Genomic DNA, 24,642 nt, shown 5'->3' with positions numbered 1-24,642 from the left:
AATGTTTGGAAACCAAATTATGGTACAGGACACATAAAACGGGTTTTGAAAATGACATCCAAATAACGAATCGAAATTCTGCGCAGAAAATGGTGCATGCTGTTCATTTTTTTTAAACAAAATACTATTTACCTATTGACATTGATCATCCAAGAACCAATAAGACTGGGGCTACTTGTATTGTATTGGGGCCAAAGCAACCAAGTGAATAGAGCCGCACTGCAACCTACAAGGCATGTGACAGCAAGCAGCAAAAATTCCAACTGTTTCCAACTTATTGTGAATTGCTTGTCATGGTGCCTTGCGGGTTGCAATCCCCCCAATTCACTTGCATTATGCTGCAATGGTGGCATACAATGAATTTTGGCAGTGCAACCTGTGTCACAGACAAATTTGCAGTGTAGCCTCAGGCTTATTATTATGGCTTAACATAATATATGCTTAAGTAGGAGCGGATCTGGAGTCCTCGGCACGGGCCGCTACACACTAAACAAAGCTGTGCTGTTGAGCTTCAGTCAATCTGTGCCGCAGTAAATGACAGCTGATTGGTGGGAGTGTCAAGTGTTGGATCGGCACCGATCTGTTATGGATGACTTATCAATAGCAACATTATATGACCGGAGAACTTCTTTAACCAGAGATTGACGCCAGTCCCTCAAGACCTGCACTAAGCATAACTCCCTTTAAATAAATCAGTCCCCCTTATAAAGTAAAAATAACATATACTCACCTCCCATACTGGTGCTGTTCCAGCAAAATCGGCTCCAGATTTCCCCGGGCTTGCATGACATTATGTCACAAGAGCCCTGCAGCCAATCAGCTTGCTGCGCTCTCACTACCTCCTTTTGTCAGAGGTCCAGACAAAGAAAGTGAGCGCGTACCAACCCAATAGGGCTGTTGATTGGCTGCAGGGCTCATGTGACATGCCACGCGAGCCCCGGGTAACTTGGTGACATCGCTGGAACAGCGCCAGTACAGAAGGTGAGTATATTTAATTCTCATTTTATAAGGGGGATTAGTTTATTTAAATAGGGGTTGTCCAGATAGTGAACAATATCTTTAACTGACAGTCTATCCAGCAATATGCCATCACATACTGAGAATGGAATACCCCTTTAAATATGCAGTCAACTCCTGATTTTACCACTGGCTAAATGACACAGAACAGTGGAGAACCACAACAGTTTGGCCTGTATATTTACGGCTTTAGGATTTACTGTATTTGCCAGCTTTTGTGCTGAGTATTTCTGGCCATTTCCAGACTGCAGCAAAAAAGTACAGATTATGCAAAACCTCTGCACGTTTATCACCGTTTTGGAAAATGTCATAAAACCAGCAAATATAAATATATCATTATAGTAAAAAGAAATAAAGTCAGCTCCAACACAATTAAATAGAAAAAGCACAAATACCAAAAACAAGCAGACGCTGGTGTCGAGCCTGGGACTCACTGACCTGTAATTACTGCTGAGTGGTTTTCTCCGCAGGCAACAGATCGAATCTTTTGCTGCTTCATCGTATCTATTACTTTGGGTGAATTTGTTTCAAAGATATCAGTGCCGTGTCCTAATTGTCCAAACTGACCAATACCGAACGTATACACTTCTTTATCTGATAGAAAAATGATAAATTGTGCGTCATATAGTGATGACCATCTACTGACATAAGTGGTGGAGATGAATAGTATATGATAAAGTAGACGGTTTGAAGGAAGTTAATTCAATACCAGACCACACAGTTTGTTTACAGTCTGTTACCCTAGAAACATATCGGTCTGAGTTGGAGGTTTAGACAGAAAAAAATATAGTTTAGATAAGAAGTGGAAAATGTGCTTAATTTTTTACACAAATGAATCGAACCTTACAAAAATTACTAACGGTGGTGGACCTTCACATTGATACTTGTGCACTACTGAGCAACACCATTGTACAAGGGGCTGTTTAGAAGTCTTTAGCTTTGCAATCTTTTTTTGTAACGAATGTTACATCACATGAAAGCCTTATGTGTCTAATATATATTTTCAAAACTTTGTATTTGTTGCTTATAGCAACAAAGTTCTACGCACGCAGGAAATCACAATCGCGGAGTCTCAGGCTGCTTTCACACATCAGGTTTTTGCTGTGCGGCACAATCCGGCGCTTTGCAGAAAAAACGCATCCGGTTTTTTTTTGCAGTTGGGTGCAATTTTTCCTCATAGACTTTTATTAGCGCCGGATTGTGCCGCATGTACTCGCGTTTGATCCGGTTTTTTGACGTTTGCGGCAAAATAGTCACTCCGGCGGCCGCACAGGATGCAGAGAGGAACTTTTTTTGCCAGCGGGAAAAAAACTGCATAGCGCCGCATGCGGCGCTGTGCGGCATGGTGCATAATGAAAGTCTATGCACGCCGAATCCGGTACATGCTTCCAGCGTTTGAGGTTTTTACTTCTGAGCATGCCCAGAAGTGATATAAATTCATTGCTTGTCAGAAAATCACTCTCTCTCACGCACTGACTCACTGACTCATTCATACATTCACTCACTCTCACCCACTCAACGATCACAGGCGCGGCGCTGCACGGCTGTCACACTGCTGGCTGCTTCTCCAGATTTGAAAATGCCGGCCGCCCATTATTCAATCTCGTATTCACTGCTTTCCCCGCCCACCGGCGCCCATGATTGGTTGCAGTCAGACACGCCCCGACACTGAGCGACAGCTGTCTCACTGCAACCAATCACAGCCGCCGGTGGGCGTGTCTATATCGTGCAAAATAAATAAATAAATAATTTAAAAAAACGGCATGCGGTCCCCCCAATTTTTATACCAGCCAAGATAAAGCCACACGGCTGAAGGCTGGTATTCTCAGGATGGGGAGCTCCTTGTTATGGGGAGCCCCCAAGCTTAAAAATATCAGCCAGCAGCCGCCCGGAATTGCCGCATCCATTAGATGCGACAGTCCCGGGACTCTACCCGGCTCATCCCGAATTGCCCTGGTGTGGTGGCAATCGGGGTAATAAGGGTTAATCATGGCAGGTGTTTATGAGACACCCCCAATGATTAACCTGTAAGTGAAAGTAAATAAACACATACACCCAAAAAAATACTTTATTTGGAATAAAAGACAAAAAAACTCCCTCTTTCACCATTTTATTAAAATCCCCAAATACCCCTCCAGGTCCGACATAATCCACAGAGGTCCCACGACTCTATCAGCTCTGCTACATGAAGCTGACAGGAGCGGCAGTAGAACACCGCCGCTCACTATCAGCTCCACGCAGCAACTGAAGGGAGTCGCGCTGTCAGCGGGGACATCACTGAGATAGTGCAGGTGTGTGTGTGGTGATGATGCGTGCGGTAGTGCAGGGGTGTGCGGTGATGATGCGTGCAGTGATATTACGTGCGGTAGTGCCTGCATGTGCGGTGATGTTGCGTGAGGGAGGGCCTGCATGTGCGGTGATGATGCGTGCGGTAGTGCCTGCGTGTGCGATGATGATGCGTGTGGTAGTGCCTGCGTGTGCGGTGATGATGCGTGCGGGAGTGCCTGCGTGTGCGGTGATGTTGCGTGCGGTAGTGCCTGCGTGTGCGGTGATGATTCGTGCGGTAGTGCCTGCGTGTGCGGTGATGTTGCGTGCGGTAGTGCCTGTGTGTGCGGTGATGATGCGTGAGGGAGTGCCTGCATGAGCGGTGATGATGCGTGAGGGAGTGCCTGCATGTGCGGTGATGATGCGTGCGGGAGTGGCTGCGTGTGCGGTGATGATGCGTGCAGGAGTGCCTGCGTGTGTGGTGATGATGCGTGCGGCAGTGCCTGCGTGTGCGGTGATGATGCGTGCAGTAGTGCAGGGGCATGCGGTAGTGCAGGGGTGTGCGGTGATGATGCGTGATGGAGTGCCTGCGTGTGCGGTGATGATGCGTGCAGTAGTGCAGGGGTGTGCGGTGATGATGCGTGCGGTAGTGCCTGCGTGTGCGGTGATGATGCGTGCGGAAGTGCGGAGATGATGCGTGAGGGAGTGCCTGCGTGTGCGGTCATGATGGGGGCGATAGTGCCGGCGTTTGTGCGGTGATGATGGGGGCGATAGTGCCTGCGTGTGCAGTGATGATGGGGGCGATAGTGCCGGCGTTTGTGCAGTGATGATGGGGGCGATAGTGCCTGCGTGTGCGGTGGTGATGGGGGCGATAGTGCCGGCGTTTGTGCAGTGATGATGGGGGCGATAGTGCCTGCGTGTGCGGTGGTGATGGGGGCGATAGTGCCTGCGTATGCGGTGATGATGGGGGCGATAGTGCCGGCGTTTGTGCGGTGATGATGGGGTCTCTCTCTCAGCATAAAAAAAAAACAAAAAACGGATTCGTTTTTTACCACAGAGAGAGCGGAGGAGTGATAAAATTCTTGTTTCTGCAAGGAAACTCCGCAAAGGATATTCATGGTGATATTTTGCAGACATTGCGGGATTACAGCCCTTCATATTCCACAGTTAAGAACTGGGTTGCCAAATTTGAAACAGGCCACTTCAGCACCAATGATGAGGAATGTCCTGGACGCCCGAGAGTGGTTGTTGTTCCGGAGATCGTCGATGCTGTGCACAACCTCATACTGGAGAATCGACTAATTTCAGCTAAGGCAATAGCAGACATCATGGGGATTTTCTGTAAATATGTTTTTGTCATTAACCATGAACATTTGCACATGAAGAAGCTATCTGCAAAGTGGGTCCCCAAATGTTTGACAACAGATCAGAGAAGCATGCGAGTGAAAACTTTCCGGTCCATTTCTCAGCGTTTCCGGACTGATAAGAACTTCCTGGATGGACTGGTCACTATGGATGAGACCTGGATTTATTTGTATGACCCTGAAAACAAGGCGCAGTCAAAAGAGTGGAGGCACAGTGGTTCTCCTCATCCAAAGGAGTTCAGGGTGAAAAAAACAGCCGCTAAGGTTATGGCGTCTGTATTCTGGGATAAGGAGGGCGTGCTGCTAGTGGACTACCTTCAAAAGGGTTCCACCATCAATGCAAGGTATTACATTGAACTTTTGGACCACATGAAGGCAGCTCTGAAGGCCAAAAGGCGCAGCAAGCTGTCCAAAGGAATCTTGTTCCTGCAAAACAACGCCTCCGCTCACACTGCACAAGCAACCACGGAAAAACTGGCAGAGTTGTGGGCTTCCAGCTGGTTGACCACCCACCTTATTCACTAGATCTATCTCCCTCCGACTAACATCCGTTTCCAAACCTGAAGAAACACCTCAAGGGTACCAAATTTCACATCATTTCGGATGCCTGGTTTGAGGCACAACCGAAATCTTTTTTGCTAGGCTTACAGAACTTGGAATACCCATGTAAGTAGTGTAACATCAGTGGAGAGTATGTGGAATAAATGTAAAGCTTCATCATCCTATCTCGTTTCTTTCTGGGTAAAGCCAAAAACTTATCAGCAGTCCCTTGTACACAGCATTAAGTTGAAACTAGATGATTTAATACAGTTGTCCAAAATTCAAAGGAAAAATGTTTTGAAAAGGCATGGATAGGCTTAAAATAAAAAACGATGCCACACTCACCATCCAGCACCCTTGCAGATACAGCGCAGGCACCGGAAGCAATGGATGCTCCTTTTGGAGGTAACAAATGCGCAGTGTGAATGGCTGCCTCAGCCAGGAGGTAGAAGGGTACATTATCAGATAGGTGCCTACGCTTAATCCGCTGAAGAGCTGGAGCCACCGTAGTTTTGTTTTTTTATGTTAAACCATTCATGCCGTAAACATTTTTTTTTCGGGAAATCCCTTTAAAGAAAATTTGTCACCAGGTTTTTGCCACCTAAACTGAGAGCAGCATAAGGCCCCTTCACTTATCCGTGTTTCCAATACGTGTGGTTTCCATATTCACATGTACTGGAGACATGAACACATACAGTTAGGTCCAGAAATATTTGGACAGTGACACAAGTTTTGTTATTTTAGCTGTTTACAAAAACATGTTCAGAAATACAATTATATATATAATATGGGCTGAAAGTGCACACTCCCAGCTGCAATATGAGAGTTTTCACATCCAAATCGGAGAAAGGGTTTAGGAATCATAGCTCTGTAATGCATAGCCTCCTCTTTTTCAAGGGACCAAAAGTAATTGGACAAGGGACTCTAAGGGCTGCAATTAACTCTGAAGGCGTCTCCCTCGTTAACCTGTAATCAATGAAGTAGTTAAAAGGTCTGGGGTTGATTACAGGTGTGTGGTTTTGCATTTGGAAGCTGTTGCTGTGACCAGACAACATGCGGTCTAAGGAACTTTCAATTGAGGTGAAAAAGAACATCCTGAGGCTGAAAAAAAAGAAAAAATCCATCAGAGAGATAGCAGACATGCTTGGAGTAGCAAAATCAACAGTCGGGTACATTTTGAGAAAAAAGGAATTGACTGGTGAGCTTGGGAACTCAAAAAGGCCTGGGCGTCCACGGATGACAACAGTGGTGGATGATCGCTGCATACTTTCTTTGGTGAAGAAGAACCCATTCACAACATCAACTGAAGTCCAGAACACTCTCAGTGAAGTAGGTGTATCTGTCTCTAAGTCAACAGTAAAGAGAAGACTCCATAAAAGTAAATACAAAGGGTTCACATCTAGATGCAAACCATTCATCAATTCCAAAAATAGACAGGCCAGAGTTAAATTTGCTGAAAAACACCTCATGAAGCCAGCTCAGTTCTGGAAAAGTATTCTATGGACAGATGAGACAAAGATCAACCTGTACCAGAATGATGGGAAGAAAAAAGTTTGGAGAAGAAAGGGAACGGCACATGATCCAAGGCACACCACATCCTCTGTAAAACATGGTGGAGGCAACATGATGGCATGGGCATGCATGGCTTTCAATGGCACTGGGTCACTTGTGTTTATTGATGACATAACAGCAGACAAGAGTAGCCGGATGAATTCTGAAGTGTACCGGGATATACTTTCAGCCCAGATTCAGCCAAATGCCGCAAAGTTGATCGGACGGCGTTTCATAGTACAGATGGACAATGACCCCAAGCATACAGCCAAAGCTACCCAGGAGTTCATGAGTGCAAAAAAGTGGAACATTCTGCAATGGCCAAGTCAATCACCAGATCTTAACCCAACTGAGCATGCATTTCACTTGCTCAAATCCAGACTTAAGACGGAAAGACCCACAAACAAGCAAGACCTGAAGGCTGCGGCTGTAAAGGCCTGGCAAAGCATTAAGAAGGAGGAAACCCAGCGTTTGGTGATGTCCATGGGTTCCAGACTTAAGGCAGTGATTACCTCCAAAGGATTCGCAACAAAATATTGAAAATAAAAATATTTTGTTTGGGTTTGGTTTATTTGTCCAATTACTTTTGACCTCCTAAAATGTGGAGTGTTTGTAAAGAAATGTGTACAATTCCTACAATTTCTATCAGATATTTTTGTTCAAACCTTCAAATTAAACGTTACAATCTGCACTTGAATTCTGTTGTAGAGGTTTCATTTCAAATCCAATGTGGTGGCATGCAGAGCCCAACTCGCGAAAATTGTGTCACTGTCCAAATATTTCTGGACCTAACTGTACATACTCATTAAATTCTCTGTTGATCTTCACAGATCTCTGAGTTTTCACACGGCCCTCATGTCTGTGTGCATCACAAGTGTGTACTTGTGACCCACAAGGAGACATGTCCATTTTTTACCATCAGCATGGATGACAGGGTCAATCGAAGTCTAAGGGTCTGTGAAAAACACGTACAGCACACGGATGACACAGACCAGAATGAAATTCATTCAAGAAATGAATGTCTTTTATGTGTTAAACATGTGCAGAGATGATAGATAGATAGATAGGTAGGTAGATAGGTAGGTAGATAGGTAGATAGATAGATAGATAGATAGATAGTCATGGCCGAAAGTGTTGGCACCCTTCAAATTGATCCAGAAAATAAAGTATTTCTCCCAGAAAATTATTCTAAAACGTTTTGTTATATACATGTTTCTTTCCTTTGTTTGTATAGGAACAACTCATAAAAAAAACTGAGAAAAAAAGGCAAATTGGACATAAATTCACACAAAACCCCAAAATGGGCCAAATAAAATTGTTGACACCTTTCTAAAATTGTGGGGAAACAGCTTTGTTTCAAGCATGTAATGTTTGTTCAAATTCACCTGTGGCAAGTAACAGGTGTGGGCAATATGAAAATCACACTTGAAATTAGATAAAAAGGGGAGACGATGACTCAATCTTTTTTCTGTCTGAGTGTGCCACACCAAGCATAAAATACATAAAAGAGAAGAGAACTGTCTTTGGACTTGAAAACCAAAATTGTTGAAAAATATCAACAATCTCAATCTTACAAGTCCATATACAGAGATCTTGATGTTCCTTTGTTCAAGGTGCACAACATAACCAAGTAGTTTACAATCCATTTCACTGTAGCTAATCTCCCTGGACATAGACGGCAGAGAAAAATTGCTGAAAGGTTGCAACATAGGATAATCTGGAAGATGGATAAGCAGCCCCAATCAAGTTCCAAAGAAATTCAAGCTGTCCTGCAGTCTCAAGGTGTATCAGTGTCAGCACTGACAAATTTGTTTAATTTTAATTAGTTTAATTCAAATGCATTGACATTTGAATGAAATGAAACGCTATGGCAGGGGACACAGGAGGACCCCACTGTTGACACAGACATTCTATAGCTAGACTGCAGTTTGCCAAAAATTCTGTGCTTAAGCAAAAATTCACCTAGGAAAGTGCCTTGTGGACAGATCAGACCAAGACAGAGCTTTTGTGGTAAAGTACATCATCATACTGTTTACCGAAAATGGAACGAGGCCTACATAGAAAAGAACACCGTACCTACAGTCAAAGATGGTGGAGGTCAAAATATGTTTTGTTGCCTCTGGCACTGGGTGCCTTGTTGAAAGCAACATGAAATCTGAAGGCTACCAAAGGATTTTGGATTTCATTGTAGTGCAAACATACTTCAAGAAGCACCCAGAAATAGATGGAAACAAAGTGCTGGAGAGTTCTGAAGTGGCAGCAATGAGTAAGGATCTAAATACCATTGAACACCTGTGGCGAAATCTTAAAATTGCTGTTGGAAGAAGGGACCATTCAAATATGAAAGTTTGGAGTAGGTTGCAAAATAAGAGAGGTCCAAAATTCCACTTAAAAGGCCTAAGAGGCTTGAAAGTAATAAGAAGTGATTTATTGTAGTTATTTATTCCAAAAGGTGTGCAAAAAAATAAGATTGAGGGTGCCATACATTTTGTCCGGCCCATTTTTGGAGTTTTTCGGTGAATATATGTCCAATTTGCCTTTTAATCGCTGTTTTTTTGTGTTATTCCAATATAAACAAAGGAAGTAAATGTGTATATAACAAAACATGTCTAAGTGCAATAATTTTCTGGGAGAAATACTTCATTTTCTGGAACATTTTCAAGGGTGCCAACACTTTCGGTCATGACTGTAGCTATATAGATTTTCCAGCTATTAACAAAATAGATTAAAAGAAAAAACAACGTGGAGCCCCGTCCCCCCATTTTTGATAACCAGCAAAGGTAAAGGAGACCGCTGCAAGCTGATATTACTAGGCTGGGAAGGTCCAATTCTGGAGCCTAGTCGATTGCCCTGGTGCAATGGCAACAGGGGTAATGATTTTTTTGGGTTGACATCAATGGTGTAGTGTCAGTTGGCATCAAGCCCTGGTGATAGTAATGGAGAGGTGTCTATCAGACACCCCCATTATTAGCCTAGTAAGTTATAAGAAAAAAAAAAAAACGCACAAAAATAGTTTATTTGGAAAAACATTCCCTGACTTTTTCCCTAGTTCACCAATATATACACTACAGTTCACAAGTTTAGGGTCACTTAGATATTTCCTTACTTTTTAAAGAAAAGCACATTTTTTTCAATGAAGCTAACAGAAATACACTCAATACATTGTTAATGTGGTAAATGACTATTTTAGCTGCAAACGTCTGGTTTTGAAGGCAATATCTACATAGGGTATAGAGGCCTATTTGTTGGTTCCATTAAACTCTCAAAATGGCCAGAAAAAGAGAACTTTCATGTGAAACTCGACAGTCTATTCTTGTTCTTAGAAATGAAGGATATTTCATGCGAGAAATTGCCAAGAAACTGAAGATTTCCTACAACGGTTTGTACTACTCCCTTCAGAGGAGAGCACAAACAGTCTCTAACCAGAGTAGAAAGAGAAGTGGGAGGCCGCGCTGCACAACTGAGCAACAAGACAAGTATATTAGAGTCTCTAGTATGAGAATTCAACGCCTCACAGGTCCTCAACTGGCAGCTTCATTAAATAGTACCCGCAAAATGTCAGAGTCACCGTCTACAGTGAAGAGGCGACTCCGGGATGCTGGCCTTCAGGGCAGAGGGGCAAAGAAAAAGCCATATCTGAGGCTGACTAATAAAAGGAAAAGATTAATATGGGCAGAAGAACACAGACATTGGACAGAGGAAGATTGGAAAAACGTGTTATGAACAGATGAATGGAAGTTTAAACTGGCTATCTCAATTCCTCCCTATATGTTCCTATAGCATACGGGTTATGCTCTAACATCTTTCTCTTAGATACACAACTTTGATAAAGGCTCTCTGAGCCGAAAGTCAGTTATTTTTGTTTTTGCCTTGCAATTTGCAATAAAATCACCTACAGATACTCACTGTACCACATTCTCATTTTCATTTTATGAGTGTGCCGAAGTTATTCTACTCTATTGGACTTTATTTTTATTTCTGTGCACCTCCCTACCATAGTTAGTGAAGCCGGGTTGACTTTTCACTTCTGCTGAGGTGGCTGTAGGATGACATTTTTAGGCTGGAAAAGGCCCAATAACCCTGGACCTTCCCAGTCTGGTAATTTCAGCCTGCAGCTGACTGCTTTACCTTTACTGGTTATCAAAAATAGGGGGCACCCAAAGTCATTTTTTAAAATGTAATTATTTATTTGATTAATAGCTGTAAAATAAATCTATTATCTATTTATTTCTCTATCCATCTTTACACATCTTTAAGACATAAAAAAAATAATTTCAGTGTCATGCAGTTTTTCCTATATGTGTCACCCGAACGGTACACACATGCATACGAATGGCATATGGATGACACACATACACATGGATAGCCAGAGAGATTGACAAAATGTAACATGCCACACATGCGTTTTTTTATGCGTAAGTGTTAAGGGAGCCACTTTCACTTTCTGGGCTGCTTAGTGTAGTTTTGATATAATCACTGTTTTATCAGCAGGAGATTTTCACTAGAGGACTAGTAAACCTGCTGCCAGGTAGTCCAGCATATTCATGAATTCTGTATAATCCCACCACTGGTTGGCAGCTTTCTATGTACACTGCAGAAAGCTGCCAATCAATGATGTTGGCGGGATTATACAGAGCTCAATATTCAGAGAACTGGTAGATCTGCAGAAAATAAAACAATGATTTTATCAGAATAACAGCAAGCAGCCCAATAAGTGACACTTCAATGGAATAAAAAAAATAAAAAAAACAAAGCGTTCCTCCAGAATTATATATAGATAAAGCTCATATTTATTAAGTGAAATTAAAAATAGAAAAACATGACAAACCACACGTAACTGCACTGGACCTACGCGTTTCGGCTTAATGCCTTATTCATGTAAACGATGACATTTTATACAAAAAGGAACCCTCTACGGCGCATTAAAAGAGATGAAAGTAGAATTTTGATAAATGAGTTTACAGATAAATTGCGGTCTTAGATGGAGATGGATCATTTACATGATTCACCTTCGGTAGCATCTATCCTAGGAGTTTAGCTATCCTATAATATTGCTCATTAAGAGTAGAAATAACATGTGTAGGATTTTTTTTTACATCACATTGTCATAATAAGAAGTGATAGAAATAGTGAGTAGCAAACCTGTCACTGCGACCGTGTGTCCTCCACCGCAGGAGACCATCTTCACCTTTCTGGCTATGCCAGGAACGCGTTGAGGCTTTTTGTGATTCTCTAGCTTCTCAGCAGGCAGACCAAGCTTCCCATTTTCAGGTTCTCCAAAGCTATATAGTTCACCGTCCTCTACAAGACAAAAGGTTCAGGCATTGTTATTATACACAATATCAAGGCCAGATTTTAGGGCTCCCGACATTGCTCTTAATTAAGTTCCCACAGGAAACAGTGTTGCGGTTCTGTGATAAACAAAGAGCCCAAATTATATATACACAAAAAAATTACATTAATAATATCCTATGGCAAAAAATAATTAGCCGCCCTCTCACTGATAAAGGAATGTCAGATTCTAGTAAGTAAAGATTAAAGAGAAGCGGTCATCACAATTAACATGGTAAAGTAAAGATATGGCCATAACGGGGCTGTTATAATGACTTGTAGTGCAGAAATCCGCAGCCTGGTTCTTGTTTAATTCATTATAGAAGTTTTGGTGCAATATCCTTTGAGGCGGGACGGTGGGTAGGGCCTTAGACTCTGCCATGGACCCCCACGATTGTATGCGGCTGGAAAACTACTCTAACAGGGTATCTGTAAACAAGTTTTTACTGTGTAATCTGACAGCAGCATAAGTTAGTGACGAAGACCCGTATTCCAACAATGTATCACTAAGCATACTGAGTGCCGCCATTAATATAGACACATTTTTATCAGAGCTCAGTTGTTGACTGTGTATAACTTCACCCTCGCCACAGCTTTCTAATCAGTGCTAGGGGCGAGGGTTGGACTAGGATGCATGTGCCAAGTCGTCCTGTAATGATTGTTTCCTGCTGTTAAAGCACTTATTCTACTGAAAAAGCAAAAACACAGTCTAGTAAGTGACACATCCCTGTAATCAGGGACACTGCTCCTAGTGCTCTCAAATTACATAGCAAAAGTCTGCTGATAGTTTCTCTTTAATAAATGACATGCTCACCAATTAATAATCTATGCAGAGACTTTTGTTCTAACTAATAAACGGCATCTAAGCTCATAGCCCCTATATTACTTACACATACTTTAACCCTTTGGATAACTGGTCACTTTGATACTTTTGTTTTTTCTCCTTCCTGTCCAAGAGAGATATTTTTTACTATCAACACAGCCTTAGTACAACTTGTATTTTGCACCGTGTGCAGAATTGTTGGGCAAGTTGTATTTTAGCGGATTGTTTTTTATTATTGGGCAACTTAATAAAAACCAAATATATTCCCATCTCACTTGTTTATTTTCACCACGTAAACCAATATAACTGCACAAAATTTAGAAATAAACATTTCTGACATGCAAAAACAAAACCCCAACAAATTAGTGACCAATATAGCCACCTTTCTTTATGATGACACTCAACAGCCTACCATCCATAGATTCTGTCAGTTGCTTGATCTGTTTACGATCAACATTGCGTGCAGCAGACACCACAGCCTCCCAGACACTGTTCCGAGACGTGTACTGTTTTCCCTCCCTGTAGCTCTCACATTTTATAAGGGAACACAGGTTCTCTATGGGGTTCAGATCAGGTGAACAAGGGGGCCATGTCATTATTTTTTCATCTTTTAGACCTTGACTGGCCAGCCATGCTGTGGAGTAGTTGGATGCATGTGATGGAGCATTGTCCTGCATGAAAATCATGTTTTTCTTGAACGATACCGACTTCTTCCTGTACCACTGCTTGAAGAAGTTGTCTTCCAGAAACTGGCAGTCGGTCTGGGAGTTGAGCTTCACTCCAACCCGAAAAGGTCCCACAAGTTCCTCTTTGATGATACCAGCCCATACCAGTACCCCACCTCCACCTTGCTGGCGTCTGAGTTGGAGTGGAGCTCTCTGCCCTTTTCTGATCCAGCCTCTGGCCCATCCATCTGGCCCATCAAAAGTCACTCTCATTTCATCAGTCCATAAAACCTTTGAAAAATCTTAAGATATTTCTTGGCCCAGTCTTGACGTTTTATCTCATGTTTCTTGTTCAAAGGTGGTCGTTTTTCAGCCTTCCTCACCTTGGCCATGTCCCTGAGTATGGCACACCTTGTGCTTTTTGATACTCCAGTAACGTTGCAGCTCTGAAATATGGCCAAACTGGTGGCAAATGGCATCTTGGCAGCTTCCCGCTTGATTTTCCTCAATTCATAGGCAGTTATTTTGCATCTTTTCTGCCCAACACGCTGCTTGCGACCCTGTTGGCTATTTCCCATGAAACGCTTAATTGCTCGGTGATCACGCTTCAAAAGTTTGTCAATTTCAAGACTGCTGCATCCCTCTGCAAGACATCTCACAATTTTGGACTTTTCAGAGCCCGTCAAACCTCTCTTCTGACCCATTTTGCCAAAGGAAAGGAAGTTGCCTAATAATTAAGCACACCTTATATAGGGTGTTGATGTCATTACACCACACCCCTCCTCGTTAGAGATGCACATCACCTGATTTACTTAATTGGTAGTTGGCTCTCAAGCCTATAAAGCTTGGAGTAGGACAACATGTATAAAAAGTATTATGTGATCAAAATACTCATTTGTGTAATAATTCTGCACACAGTGTAGTTCTGAGTAACATCACTCCTTTTACCATATAATGCACTAAAAAAAGGCAAAACAATCCAAACAGGGTGAAGTTGAATAATAATTCAATAATAATTTTTTAGATTACACATATACATACAGTGCTTACAAGTAGTATTCAACCCCCTGCAGATTTAGCAGGTTTACACATTCGGAATTAACTTGGCATTGTGACATTTGGACTGTAGATCAGCCTGGAAGTGTGAAATGCACTGCAGCAAAAAAGAATGTTATTTCTTTTTTTATTTTTTTTTTAAATTGTGAAAAGTTTATTCAGAGGGTCATTTATTATTCAACCCCTCAAACCACAAGAATTCTGTTTGGTTCCCCTAAAGTATTAAGAAGTATTTCAGGCACAAAGAACAATGAGCTTTACATGTTTGGATTAATTATCTCTTTTTCCAGCCTTTTCTGACTAATTAAGACCCTCCCCAAACTTGTGAACAGCACTCATACTTGGTCAACATGGGAAAGACAAAGGAGCATTCCAAGGCCATCAGAGACAAGATCGTGGAGGGTCACAAGGCTGGCAAGGGGTACAAAACCCTTTCCAAGGAGTTGGGCCTACCTGTCTCCACTGTTGGGAGCATCATCCGGAAGTGGAAGGCTTATGGAACTACTGTTAGCCTTCCACGGCCTGGACAGCCTTTGAAAGTTTCCACCCGTGCAGAGGCCAGGCTTGTCCGAAGAGTCAAGGCTAACCCAAGGACAACAAGGAAGGAGCTTCGGGAAGATCTCATGGCAGTGGGGACATTGGTTTCAGTCAATACCATAAGTAACGTACTCCACCGCAATTGTCTCCGTTCCAGACGAGCCCGTAAGGTACCTTTACTTTCAAAGCGTCATGTCAAGGCTCGTCTACAGTTTGCTCATGATCACTTGGAGGACTCTGAGACAGACTGGTTCAAGGTTCTCTGGTCTGATGAGACCAAGATCGATATCTTTGGTGCCAACCACACACGTGACGTTTTGAGACTGGATGGCACTGCATACGACCCCAAGAATACCAATCCCTACAGTGAAGTATGGTGGTGGCAGCATCATGCTGTGGGGTAGTTTCTCAGCCAAGGAGCCTGGCCATCTGGTCCGCATCCATGGGAAGATGGATAGCACGGCCTACCTGGAGATTTTGGCCAAGAACCTCCGCTCCTCCATCAAGGATCTTAAGATGGGTCATTTCATCTTCCAACAAGACAACGACCCAAAGCACACAGCCAAGAAAACCAAGGCCTGGTTCAAGAGGGAAAAAATCAAGGTGTTGCAGTGGCCTAGTCAGTCTCCTGACCTTAACCCAATTGAAAACTTGTGGAAGGAGCTCAAGATTAGAGTCCACATGAGACACCCAAAGAACCTAGATAACTTGGAGAAGATCTGCATGGAGGAGTGGGCCAAGATAATTCCAGAGACCTGTGCCGGCCTGATCAGGTCTTATAAAAGACGATTATTAGCTGTAATTGCAAACAAGGGTTATTCCACAAAATATTAAACCTAGGGATTGAATAATAATTGACCCACACTTTTATGTTGAAAATTTATTAAAATTTAACTGAGCAACATAACTTGTTGGTTTGTAAGATTTATGCATCTGTTAATAAATCCTGCTCTTGTTTGAAGTTTGCAGGCTCTAACTTATTTGCATCTTATCAAACCTGCTAAATCTGCAGGGGGTTGAAGACTACTTGTAGCCACTGTATATGTGTATTACATATACCTTGCGGTGAAATGAGCTGGAATGTTTTTGTTATCTGTTTGACTACAGCAATATGAAACATAAATATACATATACTGTATATACTGTAAATAGACACACTATATACGTGTGTGTGTGTGTGTGTGTGTATTGTGTGTGTGTGTAGTGCTCAGCTATTTCAGGCACTGCTAGTGGTATCAATAGAGAGGCAGTGCATATGATCGAGCTGAATAGCTCTTTTTCGATAATGTCACCTCCCTACATAAATTTTCCAACTTTCTTTTTTCCAAGTGGTAAAACAAAACCGGAGGGTCGGGCTGGACAAATTCCTAATGTTCAGGCACAATTTTAAACTTGATAATAACCTTTTGATATCAGGATTATGCAGCCATCTATATATATAATTGCCTTATTCTGTCTGTCTTGCTCCAAAATTGTGTCGTTACAGTGACAACTGTCGGATTGGCCGCTGGGCTTGGCCTGGCCCCGCCCCCCCCACGAATTGGCCGCTCGACTCGGCCTGGCCCCGCCACCCGCATAGATTGGCCGCTCGCCCCGGCCCTCCGCACGCATCGCCCGCTCAAGCGTACACCGGCTCCCGGTACACATATGCAGGGAGCCGGCATACGCTGACGCCTCACCCGCTCGGCCCCGCCCCCGGCACACATTGGCACGCTCAGCCCCGCCCCCGGCGGACATAACTTTGCGATGCTGGGATCGTGACTGAGCCGGTGTACGCTGGGAACCATGATACACATCGGGTAACTATAGGAAGCGCTTCCCTTAGTTACCCGATGTGTATCATGGTTACCAGCGTACACCGGCTCCCGGTACACATATGCAGGGAGCCGGCATATGCTGACGCCTCGCCCGCTCGGCCCCGCCCCTGGCACACGTTGGCACGCTCGGCCCCGCCCCGGCACACGTTAGCCCGCTCGGCCCCGCCCCGGCACACGTTGGGCACCTATATATCTCCCCCCAGAACTACTCCTCCCATTATACTCCTCTTTCCCCAGGACTACTCATCCTATTATAGTCCTCCTATTATACTCCTCTCTGAGTATAATAGGAGGACTATTATAGCATGGGGGATGGAGCACGATGGGGGGTGTGCAGCATGGAGGATAGAGCACGATGGGGGGTGTGCAGCATGGGAGATGGAGCACGATGGGGGGTGCGCAGCATGGGGGAAGGAGCACGATGGGGGGTGCGCAGATGGGGGAAGGAGCACGATGGGGGGTGCGCAGATGGGGGAAGGAGCACGATGGGGGGTGCGCAGCATGGGGGATGGAGCACGATGGGGGTGCACACCTACCCCCAAAACACACACACCGCCACACGCGCACCGCACAACACACCACACACACACTGGGAACCACAAACACCGCCCTACACAGACACCCACACACACATACAGACAACTCCGCACACACACAACACACAAACACCGCGGCATACACAAATATACGCACATACCGCGCAACACGCACATTGCACAAAACATACCTCCCCCCAAAACACACACACGCACCCCACAGCTACACCCACACAACACACACAGCACCACACACACACAATGCTGCAGACACACAGCGCTCCACAAACAACGCAACACACACAACGCAACACACAAAACACCGCTCTCACACCCCCCCCCACCCAGACAACACCCAGAACATGTACAGCGCCCTACACAAACACTTGGCAACTACACACAACAACATCTATATATATATATATATATATATATATATATATATATATATATATATATATATATATATATATAAAACAAAAATCATACATTAACTACACAATATGTAAATTCTAGAATACCTGATGCATTAGAATCGGGCCACCTTCTAGTATATATATATATATATATATATATATATATATATATATATATTTATATATATATAAAACACAAATCATGCATTAACTACACAATACATAAATTCTAGAATACCCGATGCGTTAGAATCGGGCCACCTTCTAGTTATTACATAAAATTTCAAAGAAAGTACACCAGTCTCATCACACCTAACATAGCTATTTCATTAATCTAGATAGAATTATGAAATCTTGTGAATAATCCTCTTTAAATGGAATGCGTGACCAGGTTTTTCAAATTTATAGTACAGCACCTGAAAGCCCACAGAATGCATTCTAGAATGCTGTATATACCGTATGTCCCCAATCCTCTCTGCAAGGGAAAAAAAAAAGACCTTTGATTATAGTTGCCTACGGAAGGGTCCTGCCAATGGGCATTGCTGGACTAATCTGGTGTCTTCTCTTTTTTTGCGATTGAGGTTTTCTTTTATTCTTCGTGTGCATAACGCGTCCTACGTCATCCACAAAGTATCTTCCAATGCAGACCTGTGCAGGTGCCGTTCTTTCTGCCCTGCTGCAGACAGAACAAAAGTACTGTAACACGTAGGTGCGGGAAAAGGCCATAGACCGCCTGCGCATGTGCACTACAATACTTTGCCCTGCCCTTGGCAGATGTGCGCCTGCAGGGGAATGCAATGATATACACAGTGTGAGTCACTTAGGATGCATCATCCGCACGAAGCAAGAAGGAGGACGGCGATCACAAGAACAGAGGAGGCGCCAGATCAAGGCTAGACCTCTCCGTAGGTGATTGACTGGTTCTCTTTAACTATACTATGGGTCATCCAGTTTCCTTATGGTGTTCGCTATTTTACAAGAAAAAGCGTAGCTTTACTTACGTGTTACAAAAGCTGAATGGTAATAGCCACAAGAAATCCAAGAAATCGGCTTCCCAGCATCTATCTGGTGAGGAGTGCAGATGTTCTTCTCACTACCAAGTCCCAGCTGACCTTCTGAATTTTCACCCCACATGTAAAGTTTGCCATCCGCTGAAATGAATCAGATATAACGCTATATTAATATTTATTATTTATCATCAATAGATATTCAGTGCGCTGGAGGAACAGAAATGATCTTATGTTATTTCCAGTATTACATGTGGGGTTCATTGCACAAGAGATCAGAAGGAGACGTTCATTTCTCCTTCTTCTTATAAGTGTGTGCAATAACATGGAGATGTCTGGGAGCAGATGTCAGATTATACAGTCTGCACTTAAACTAAAGGGTGCTTTACACGCTGCGACATCGCTACCGATATATTGTTGGGGTCACGTCGTTAGTGATGCACATCCGGCGCTGGTAGCGACATCGCAGCGTGTGACACCAAGGAGCGACGATCAACGATCGCAAAATCGTTAAAAAACGGGGATCATTGACACGTCGCTCCTTTCCTTAATACCGCTGCTGCCACAGGTACGATGTTGTTCGTCGTTCCTGCAGCATCACACATCGCTATGTGTGACACCGCAGGAACGACTAAAATCTCCTTACCTGCGTCCACCGGCAATGAGGAATGAAGGAGGTGGGTGGGATGTTACGTCCCGCTCATCTCCACCCCTCCGCTTCTATTGGCCGGCCACTTAGTGACGCCGCAGTGACGTCACTATGAAGCCGAACGCACCTCCCCCTTGAGGGAGGGATTGTTCGGCGGTCACAGCAACGTCGCTGTCAAGATATGTGCGTGTGCCGCTGCCGTAGCGATAATGTTCACTACGGCAGCGATCACCAAATGTCACACGAGCGACGGGGGCGGGTGCTATCACGCACGACATCGCTAGCTATCGCTAGAGATGTCGCAGTGTGTAAAGCTGCGGCGCGGTCCAGTCCAATGGGTGTCGCTAGTGTCGGTCCAGAACCTCCTCTCTTCCTTCCATCGCCGTCATACCTCATTCACACAGAGTCCTCCACTGCGCTCCTGCACACGCACATGCGCAGGCGGTCTTTGACCTTTCCCTGTGCATGCACATTACCGTACTTTGCTCTGGGTAGAGAGAAGTGCGCGTGCACAGAAGCGCAATGGGAGGCTCTGTGTGAATGACGTAGGATAGCAAGAAAAGAGGAGGCACCGGACCGATACGATCAATGCTCATCAGATGCAACCGCCCTGCTGGTGAGTATACTTAAAGGTCTTTTTTAAGTTATACAGATCGTCCTGGGCATTTATCTGGTAACAGGTCCCTTTAAAGAGGTAATCTTATGACTGGCTGTAATGTCCTGCCTGGGTATGCCGTGACTGTTTAACAGATTTGTGTCACAGTTCTTTGATCTGCTTCCTCCAGAATAGGAGCCTGGTGCCCCACGCCTGCAGACACGCTTCTCTCTCCATTCACTATTATGAGAATTCCTACATCCTTCGCAACTGTACGGTGTAGTCTCTGATTATGCCATTAATGGCAATCAGGAGACAACCTTTCTAGGGATCCAGTAAATTTTGACTTATTTTCTTTACTACATTGCAAATGCTATAACGTTTTCCGTTTTTTGACTGTGTTTTTTTGCAGGACTTTTTTTAAATGACGACATTCTGGACTACATATTGGGTAACAATCAGACTACAAGCTCCACTTTAGAGCAGGTGCCAGCTGTGTAGTGCCCATGTTCCCAATGTGATTGTGTTATGAGAATGTGGGCAGCACGGTGGCTCAGTGGTTAGCACTGTAGTCTTGCAGCGCTAGGGTCTTGGGTTCACATCCCACTATGGCCAACATCTGCAAGGAGTTTGTATGCTCTCGCTTTCTTTGCTTGGGTTTCCTCTAGTTTCCCCCCACATTCCAAGACATACTGATATAGAATACAGATTGTGAGCCCCATTGGGGACAGTGATGATCATATCTGTACAGCGCTGTGGAATTAATAGCGTTATATACCGGTAAGTGAGTAAATAAAATAAATAAACTTGTCAGTGCAAGGCTGCGAGAGGCAAATCCTCATGGGATGTAAATGTAGAAGGTGACGATTATTTGAACCCACACATTATTTGTACATCAACACTTTACTGATAAAATGATTGGCAATACTCCCGTTACATGTGTTTATGTCACATTGCAGCAGTTAGCGTTCACAGCGTGTAGATGTTATGTCTCCTACCCGTTAGGACTGCCGATGTATTGGATCCGGCTGACAGCTGTTTGATTTTGCACTGTCCATTGAAGAAGGTAATTTCATGAAAGCTTGATCTTTCGGTGGTGTCGCCGAGTCCCAATTGTCCTTCACTATTCCAGCCCGAAGAATAAACCTTTCCTTGTGCTATAAAAGACCAAACACACAAGACCTCATTGTTATTTCCTCAAAACAGCTAGGAGTTAGTGAACTGCACAGGCTCCTCTGCTTCTCATCACGCTGTACAGCGACCTCCGGCCACAGCGGAATCAATCACCAGGCACGATGTACGACCGCCACTAACAAGGCCACGCTCAGATGCTCCAAGATATTTGTAGAAAGTAAAAGATCTAAGCCTGTTGTCAGCAAGTTCTACATTATCAGTCGTTACTGCAGGATGACGCCTGCGCAGATATCCTCTAAGTATCTGCTACAAGGCACTCTATAAACACATATGTGGGGCGGCTAGAATTAGCTATACCAATGAAATCTGTCACAAATGTTGGGACAAGCATCATTTGGGCCAAAATATATGACTTTTGGCCATTTTTGAGCTTTTCCAAACTTTTAAAAAGCAAACAAAAATGTTGTTGGGGTTTGATGGAATAGGATAAAGCCATTGAAGCCTGACAGTTAAAGGGAATCTGTCAACAGGTTTTTGCTGTGTAATCTGAAGACAGCATGCTGCAAGGGATAAAACGCAGAATTCAGGGATGCCTGTCTTGTCAAGGTGTGATATATTGTTTATTTGCAATGTTTGTATAACCAGCAGGACTTATCATTGCTCAGACTACAATGTTACATGCACGGCAGTCCAGCACACCCCCTCCTCTAAGATGGACACCTCACTGTCAATGCTCAGTCTCTATAAAGATCATGGTGTGGGCAGGAACAGCTGTCAGCTCTGCTACATGGCTAAATCTAAAAGCTTTGATTGGGAGGGGACTGTGTGGAGGTTCATGCTGTTCAAAGGAAGCAGTGTGGGGGCTCATGATGTATATACACTATGTGTTGTCTCACACTGTATGTAGGGGGCTGTGTGGGGGCTTATACTGTATATAAAGGGCTGTGTGGGGGCTCATACTGTGCATAGGGGGTTGTGTGTGGGCGCAATATAAAATAGCTTTAATTCATATGTTAATAATGAGTAGGATTAATTATTTAAGCCTGTTGGATCCACCCTCCACACCACTGTCATATGGTCACTAGGAAAAATTAATTGCTCACCCCTCATTTTAGCTATAGAAATGGTGGAGATAGGAATATCCATCTATATCTGCAGTTTAAACAATAAGACTTTGTGTGAGTTACAGAAACTGCATGACAAAGTAAATGATAGATGAGGATACCCCTTTATTAAATTTTTTGGATTTCACTCCTGGATTCTGGACTAAGAGCAACAATCAAACACTGGTTTAGCAATTTCCTCCTCTATTATAATTGACAGTGTCAGCTCAATATCTCAGGTGCAAAGACAGCGATATAAGACAAGGTTAGAGTCGAATATTATTGGCATCCCCTGCAGAATCTCATTACTTTTAAAGGGGTTGTTCATTACAAGGACAACCCCTTCTGATTCCATATTTCCCCCAGGTAAAATAAAAAAGCCTATACTCACCTCCCGTACTGGCGGTGTTCTAGCGGACATGGGGGTAGTGACATCATGTGACTCCCATGTCCAATCAGTGCAGGCTTCTGTCGTCCCATCTTTGGACTAAACAAGTTAATCAACAGGAAGGGAGCACTGCGGCTGCACTCACTTCGTATTCACTGCTTGTATGGTCTGAAGGTGGGGAGACAAGCCGGCACTGATTGGATGTGGAGCTCACGTGACGTCACAACCCAAGGTGAGCCCCGACACCGCTGGAGCAGCGCCGATATGGGAGGCAAGTAAAGGCCTTTTTATTTCACCTGTGGAAAACATGGAATCAGAAGGGGTTGTCCTAGTAGCGGACAACACCTTTAAGATTATTGTGAATCACTATATGCTTTTCCACATTCATGTGTCCATGGCCATGCTGCAGACTAATGGACAGCCTGAGAAATCCAATGGGAACATGGCAAATACATACTGGGGGCACGTGTTGAAGCGGGAGAAATCATTAAAGACAACCTGACAGCAGATTCATCCTGACCAAACCACCGATAACATGAATCGGACACTAGCTGTTTTACTGTACATGTGCCCCCACTTACCCCGAAATGTTGCAGCATTTTAGAGAAAACATACTTTCAGAACCTGGTTTATGCATCTCAGATGGCAAGACCGAGGTGAGTCTCTGGTGAATTCTCCCCACCCCGCTCCATGACTGACAAGTCTCTCCCTATATAAGTGTATAAGGAGAGACTGGAGTGGGGTTGGGAGAAGCCATTGATTGCAGTCTAAACTACACTGGCACAGGCAATGGAGAAATTAAGTTCTCAATCTTCTCAACACCTGTGCACTGATTCTCGCATATGGAAGAATCGGATCACAGTAATCAACAGATCACTGACCAGAGTTTGAGCAGAACATCATTAACATAATCAGGCTGGTTCTCTCACATGAGAGGATCTACAGCCGTCTGAGCGAGCCCTAAAAAGTAAACTTTGTTTATGATTTAAAGGGGTGATCCCAGAATTTTTTGTTTGTTTTTTTCAAAATTCCCTGTAGCCAAATAATCTCTTTAAAATAAGGCAACCATGCCTTCAGATTCTTATTGGCTACAGTCTTCCTCCTATTTCTAGCCCCAATTCCTACATAATGTGGTCTCTGCTCAGTGTGAAGTGGGCGGTCCTACAGTGCTGACCATGTGACTACTGCGAACTACATTTCCCACAAGCCCCCAGCTTCCTTTCAAGGCTTCCTCTGCACAGCTGACCTTATTTTCTCCACTATTCTGTTGCTTGATCTGATATTGACAACAGGAGCAGTATGGTAATATCAACATCTATTAAATAGAATATTTGATTATTATTTATGAATTGTTATATTAATAAATAGCATTCCTTTCTGTCCATACCACTTTGGGTACAGGTTTATAATCCTCCTCTGAGGAATTCTCTAGGTGCTTTAGATATATATCTCTATTTGTCCTCTGCCAGCTCTTGGCTGCTTATAGCAATCAATCAAAACACAGAGTTAATTTCAATAGCAATGTTTGAAAAATGAAAACTGATCTCTGATTAGTAGGCAACAAAAACGACTTCTCTTACAGCCAATATACACTGTGTGCAGAAGTATGGGCAGCACGGTGACTCATTGGTTAGCACTGCAGCCTTGCAGCGCTGGGGTCCTGGGTTCGAATCCCACCAAGGACACCATCTGCAAGGAGTTTGTATGTTCTCCCTGTGTTCGCGTGGGTTTCCTCCGGGTACTCCGGTTTCCTCCCACACTCCAAAGACATACAGATAGGGACTCTAGATTGCGAGCCCCAATGGGGACAGCGTTCCTGATGTATATGAAGCGCTGCGGAACATGTTA

At 43.8% G+C, this 24,642-nt stretch overlaps 1 protein-coding gene across 1 annotated transcript in view; it reads right to left on the bottom strand.

Moving 5' to 3' along the window:
* RPGR (retinitis pigmentosa GTPase regulator) overlaps positions 1–24,642 on the bottom strand; it is a 118,846-nt gene that overhangs the window by 54,037 nt on the left and 40,167 nt on the right. The window contains exons 5-8 of the mRNA XM_075335508.1: positions 21,168–21,326; positions 18,920–19,069; positions 11,880–12,038; positions 1,456–1,611 (exon numbers count right to left, since the gene is read on the bottom strand). Coding sequence (XP_075191623.1) covers positions 1,456–1,611; positions 11,880–12,038; positions 18,920–19,069; positions 21,168–21,326 — 624 coding nt within the window. The remainder of the gene's footprint in view (positions 1–1,455; positions 1,612–11,879; positions 12,039–18,919; positions 19,070–21,167; positions 21,327–24,642) is intronic.

Source organism: Anomaloglossus baeobatrachus, chromosome 2 (assembly GCF_048569485.1).
Source record: "Anomaloglossus baeobatrachus isolate aAnoBae1 chromosome 2, aAnoBae1.hap1, whole genome shotgun sequence".
In the NCBI taxonomy this organism is placed as follows: domain Eukaryota; kingdom Metazoa; phylum Chordata; class Amphibia; order Anura; family Aromobatidae; genus Anomaloglossus; species Anomaloglossus baeobatrachus.
This window is presented reverse-complemented; position numbering and strand designations above follow the sequence as displayed.